The following is a 6000-nucleotide window of genomic DNA, read 5'->3' as shown; positions in this document are numbered from 1 at the left end:
TTGTTTTCATTTTTCTTGGGGTTTTTTTTTGTTGGTTTTTTGTTTTGTGTTTTTTTTTTTTTTTTTGCTCTGGGCCTTGCCTTTTGGTTGTGTTTTTTCGGGGGTTTTAGTTTGTTGTGTTGTTGTTGTTTGGCGGCCTTTTGGGGTGTTTTTTTGTTGTGGTTTTGGGGGTCTTTGGTTGATTTTTTTTTTCCTTTGCTTTGGGGCTTGGGTTCTTGTTGTTTTTTGGGTTTTTGCTTGTGGGATTTTTTGGGTCTTTTTTTTTTGTTTGTTTGGGTTTTTTTGTTGTTGTTTGTTTGTTTGTTTTTTGTTTAGTTTTGTTTTGGTGGGTTCTTTTTTTTTTTTTTTTTTTTTTTTTTTTTTTTTTTTGTTGCGTTTCGATTTATTCTCCCTTCTTTTTCTACTTTGCGACTTGGCGCTTTTCTACTTTTGCGTTGTTGTTGTTGTTTGTTTGGGGCTGTTTTTTGTTCTGTTCTGTTCTGTTCTTCCCCTCGCCTCTCACTTTCCTTCTCCCCTTTCCCCCGCTGTTCCGCGCCTCCCCCCGCCCGCCGGGCGGGCTGGCTCGCTCGCCCTCCCTCCCTCCCTCCCTCGCTCGCTCCCTCCCTCCCTCGCTCCCTCCCGCGCTGCAGCCGCGGCCCCGCCGGCCCGCCCAGGGTGGCCCCGGCGCGGCGCGGGGCGGGCGCGGCCGGGGCGCAGCGAATCAGCGGGGCCCGGGCCGCGCATAAGAAGGGCGGGCGGGGGCCGGCGCCGTCCCTCGCCGCGGCGGCAGGATGCACCATGAGGAGCTGGCGTCCCTGCAGCGGCCCCGCTATGGCTGTGAGTGGGGTCCTGAGGGGCGTTTCGGGACCTCTTCTTGGGGTTTTTTTGTTTTGTTTTGTTTTTTTTTTTTTTGGGTTTTGTTTTGTTTGGGGGTTTTGCGGTTTGGGGTTGTTTTTATTTATTTATTTTTTTTTTCAAATTTTTATTTCTCACTCCCTTGCTGCTTTCTCGGTTTAAAAGAGCGACTTGAAGGCAAAATAAAACCCGCCCTGCAGACTGTGGCAGCGCGCAGCGCCCCGGCTCCTTTTAGGTTAGCCCGCAGCCGGCTCCGGCTGGGATTTGAACAGGTTTTCACGGGGTTGCGTTTTGTTCTGTAACTTTGTGAATGGATTATAGCTGTAATTCCGCATTGCAGCTCGGGAGTTTCAGATCAGAGGTCGAGCTTCGGGTTTTAGTGCTGTAACTTGCTGTTACAGGTATGGGTTTGGGTTTTAACTTCGTAGCTTGAGTTATGATTGCCGTTTCGGGTTGTAACTTGGTAACCTTTGGATTATCGCTTCGGAATTTCGGATTATAAAATTAAACCTTTGCTTTCTAGTTTTATAACTTTGTCTTAGACCTTTGCACCTCTGAAGTACTTGGGGATGTGGGGAGAGACCGTGCAGGTACCAGGCATTTCTTTTCGGAGGGGGTGTATTTACTTCCCAAACGTGTGTTTAAGGAAAACCCTTGAAGCACCTTGCCTCCTCCTGCTGCTGGGCTCTGCCGTGCTGGGATCTTGCACCAGCCCGTGCTTTTCCTGGCTCTTGTGGGGCAGAGCAACGCAAGCCCGTGGCTGTGCCATTCCTGCAAGAAATGCCTCTGATACTTAAGGCATTGTAAAATGGGAACGCACAAATGATCTGCAAAGTTCTCAACAACCCTGGCATCCTGTTGTCTAATGAGCAACTACCCAGTTCTTATCGTAGTGGCTTTGTCTAAAACCGGTTTTGAAACCTCCCTTTAGAAAGAAACACAAAACTCCTTAACGGTGTTAAGGGCCACCTAGATTCCACCTAAGACAAGCAGAAAAAGCTTGGCAGTAAGACCTTCAGCTCGCAGGATGCCACGCTCTTCTGGGCATTTCTCCTCCTTGATGACCGATTCACCCTGTTGATGCCCTCTATTGGGGCCGCTTGTGAAACCTGCCTGTAGGTTTTATTTTTCCTTTTACCCAGTAGGTGGATTACATCCTTGGGAAGGTGTGTGTTCACTGGTTACTACAGGCATAGTCTGAGTGCCCGTGGTGTTGTGTTAGCAAGGGTGACTACTTTGCTTGTGAAGCCAGTCCTCCCAGGTGCTTGTGCCATTGTACGTGTAGCTGGGCAGTGTCCAGGTGTGCAGCATCGTGCTCCAGCCTCAGCTTGGATACTGCCCGTCTTGTAGAGATGGAGAAATGTTTGTCGTATGCCCATCAGGACTCCAGCAGCAGGGACTTTCCTGTGTAGATTTGGCGTGGCTGGTCTCAGGATATCTGGGTCTGGACAGGTAGAAGTCTCTGTGCCATGACTTCTGATAAAGGCAAAGATTAGGCTTTGACTTAAAGCAAAGGGCTCATCCTTTGAGTCTTGTTCCTGCTTGGGCGCTGAGGTTGACATTACCTTATTGCCAGAGCTGCTCAGAGTATTTTAAGGATTGTAGCCCTCAATTATTATGGGAAAGAATGACTGTGTTAAGGACACTAAATACAGTTTTGAAGATATGGTCTGTCCTCTCAGTGCTTATGCTTTGCTAAGGTAGTTGAGAGCATTTTGTTCTAGTTACCATGGGGACATTCATGTTCTGAGTCGTAGCCAGTCTTGGTGTCAGGTCTCTCTGCCCCAGGTACAAGAATGGATGAGAGTACATTTGTCTTTTCTAATGGTGTCTCCCCTCTGACCAGTAACTTCTGCTTGCTTGGGATCGGGTAGTAATTCTGTCCTTCCCGGAGTGAGAAGCTGTGGCTGCTGTGCCACGCTGCATCCACTTCTTTTTGGAGTGCAATTTTTGCTGCAGGAACCTTTGAAATTATATTCCTTTCAAGAGAGTAGGCAAAGGCTCTTGAAATGTGCCAGGCTGATGGCAATATTTAAAAAAAATACACCAAAAAACTCCATGGAGATCTCCATACTTTAAAGAGCAAGCCATAGCTTTGTCTGTAGTGACAAGTTAAGGTGCGTGTTTGGGTTTTTTAGCCTGTGTTTAGAGAAATACATATGTTTTAGCTGCATTGCATTTGGCTGCCATTTTGAGACGCGAAGAGACCCAGCACCTAAAAAAAACCCCAAACCAAGAAAAGAAAAGGCTCCCTAACTAGAAAACTAACACTGGTGTTATGTGAAGCTCTTATGAAAGACCATCATAAGTTGCAGGTTCCCTACGTAACCAAAACTTCACTTTGGATTATTGACAAACAGTTCCCTTTGTTGAGAACACCACATCTATGCTGGATTTCCTAAGGAGTTAATAAGTTGTCGAAGTTAGGCTATCAAATTTCTAAGACCACTTGCTTTAGTGACCTAGAACTGTTTTAAACATTTAACTTAACTTGGACTTTTGACTTTGGCTTCAAGTTCCTAGCAGAGTTTGTATATTGCTCTGAAGAATGCTAGCATTTTACTATCATAACTTTCTGCCAGGTACTATATAAACTGGTGCATGATTATGAGTAGCATTTCACTGGAGACATTTCCTGAACTTGAAAGAAGTTGTACCTCACAAGCTTTGCTGATATAGGGACACAAAAAACATCTAGAAAAAGAAATCTTAGAGCTGATCATTTCCATATTTAAAGTCAGGAAATTGACGAATGAAATCAAACAAGACAGTCCCTTTCTGGGCTGGTGCTAATTCAGGATGAGCATGGTTCATGGGAGAATCAGGGCTCAGAGCAAACTCCTGGAGCCTTCCCTTGGAGTATTAGGGCAAAAGTTTTGTGGCTTCCTGGACCACTTGTTGAAAGGTGCCTCCAGCTCTGCTTGCTGCCGATAGCTTAAAAGAGATGCAGAAGAGATTTCTGTTGTTGCTCCACTGAGCACTTCAGACAGATATCTATCTCCAGTACCAATTCAAGTGAGAACGTCAAATTACAAGGAAGCCAGCGTATCCAGCTGAAACTGTGTTAACAGGCACACTGCAACTGAATTTACGTAGTGGTTTCCAGTCTGGCTACAGCTGTTGCCTGGTTTATTTCTCAATCCCAGCACAATCAGAAGCAGAGGTTCACAAAACTGCAGAGAATTGTGACTTCTATTACAACTAGAGGTATGAGCCATTTTTATAACTGCGGAAGATTATGAAGATGAAAAAAGTATAAATCTCAGATGCACCTCACAGACTGAACATGGGAAGACATCAAATCAGGCAATGGTGTATCTTTGAGAATGCTCATTTCCTGACATTCTCAGCTCCTTTATAGCTAGTTTTCCCTGGAATCTGTGTGCAGAAACAAATGTTTAAGTTTTTGTGAACTATCTGAAAGGCTTCACTGCACTTCCAGGAATGTAGTGAAGCTACAGAGAGTGAGTGTCTGGATCTGAAAAGGATTTTAGGCATTAACATGCTCAGAGTAGCTGAATTAATATTGAATGCCCTGAGTCCCTGTCTACTGAGCTAGGTGGTCCAACATCAGCAGATGCTTCTGTTGGAGGCACAAATAAGTCTTCACCTCTGCTGCTGAGGTCAGAAAGCAAGCTTCATGGGACATGGATGATGGGTTAAAATGGGAAAACAGATTTTGGTGTCCAGTGCTGAGGGCGTTGCTTGTGCTTCTGGTGCTGGCTCCCGGAATTGCTACCGTTTGGCACCAGGAGTTTGGAGATGAGACATAACCAGCATGAAGCTTCATGAGGGAGTGCTGCTCTGCCTGTGGAGACAGGCAGGGCAAACCTGAAGTGAAACACAGCCTACGCCTCTCTATGAAACGATACCTAGCTTCTTTGCTCAGCAGGATGTGAAAGTTTGCAAACCAGTGGCTTTTTGAAAAGCTTTTAACATAAAACACTATAAATTTGTCTGCATGTCTAGTAAGTGCAGCGAAACAAATGACTCTTTTTCAGTCTAAAAAGGGGGAAATGTCTTTTGGTAAAAGTTCCATAGGATTTTCCTAAGTGAAAACAGATGGGATTTTGTTTTTTTAAGAAGTTTTTTGAAACTTAAAAAAAAAGTTTTGCTGTGTCCTATGCATATATATTCTTTTGGGTGTATATTTTCTTGTAGTGCCTGTGACTTATGAAAACCCTTTTCTCCTTTTTTTATTGATGGGTGTTATTTGGCAACCAAATACACTGTTTATCTCTTCCACTCTTTTTGTAGGTTGCTAATAATTAAACTGCTGAATGAGAACTCAAAAAGTTTAACTGCTTTGTTTAACCAAGTGCACATAAGTCACTTGGTAGGAGTGGTTCTCTTTTAGTGTGCTTTTTGTACAAAGCAGGTTCATCTCCCCCGAAGTCTGCTGGTAAAGAAAGGACAGAGCTATGTTAGAGCATGCTTAAAGCTGCTTGAATGCTGTTGAAACAGGAAATATTAATATTGCACTGGAAACAGGATTTATAGCTCATGTGAGCGTGCTACATCAAGTCCGATACTCAGGCAGGGAGTAGGAAGCATACAGGGTTTTAGCTCACCTCTTCTGTCAAGTGGGGCTTGTTACATAATTTTTGCAGCTCAAAGTTTGCTCGATACTGTTGCTGGTTCAAGCGGACTATGTTTTACAAGGAATAACCCTACCTTAGAAAAAGGAAAAAAAAGCCTGTCAGTGACAGGCAGGACTGGTGGGTCATGTTTCAGTACAATGATAAGCAAGTGTGCTCTCCTGTGCCTGCTCCTTGCAGGAAATTATTAACCTGCTGTGTTTGCTTCACTTGTTCAGGCTGTTTCGTTGTTTTTCTGGAACAGGTATCCTTGAACTACTGCATGTTGTGGAATGAAAGTGCAGGTACTGGACAGGGGAGGAGATGTGCCCACCCTGGCCTGGGGACCATGCCTGGGGGTGCAGGGGCCAGGTGCCCCCATCCTGTGGAGGGATGCCTGCTGTACACGCCTCATTTGCTGATCCCTGATAAGAGAGGCTGATACCAGGGCTGTGTCCTGCACAGCTCATTCTTGGATCAGCACTTCCTGCACCTTGGCACTCAGGTTCACCTTCAGAAGACAGCAATGTTCCCTTCAGAGTGGCGCCAGCTGGGCTTTGAAGAGGTTTGCTGAGCATATACTGCCTTA

At 45.1% G+C, this 6000-nt stretch overlaps 1 protein-coding gene across 6 annotated transcripts in view; it reads left to right on the top strand.

Annotated features, from left to right (window-relative positions):
- Positions 1-746: 746 nt before the first annotated feature.
- IQGAP2 (IQ motif containing GTPase activating protein 2) overlaps positions 747-6000 on the top strand; it is a 122938-nt gene continuing 117684 nt past the window's right edge. For all 6 annotated transcript variants that reach the window (XM_063179865.1, XM_063179863.1, XM_063179861.1 and 3 more), the window contains exon 1: positions 747-816. In XM_063179865.1, the coding sequence (XP_063035935.1) occupies positions 771-816 (46 nt within the window). In that variant the 5' untranslated portion in view covers positions 747-770. The remainder of the gene's footprint in view (positions 817-6000) is intronic.

Source organism: Melospiza melodia, chromosome Z, assembly GCF_035770615.1.
Source record: "Melospiza melodia melodia isolate bMelMel2 chromosome Z, bMelMel2.pri, whole genome shotgun sequence".
Classification (NCBI taxonomy): Eukaryota; Metazoa; Chordata; class Aves; order Passeriformes; family Passerellidae; genus Melospiza; species Melospiza melodia.
Note: the sequence above shows the minus strand (reverse complement) of the source record. Positions and strands in the feature narration are given on the sequence as shown.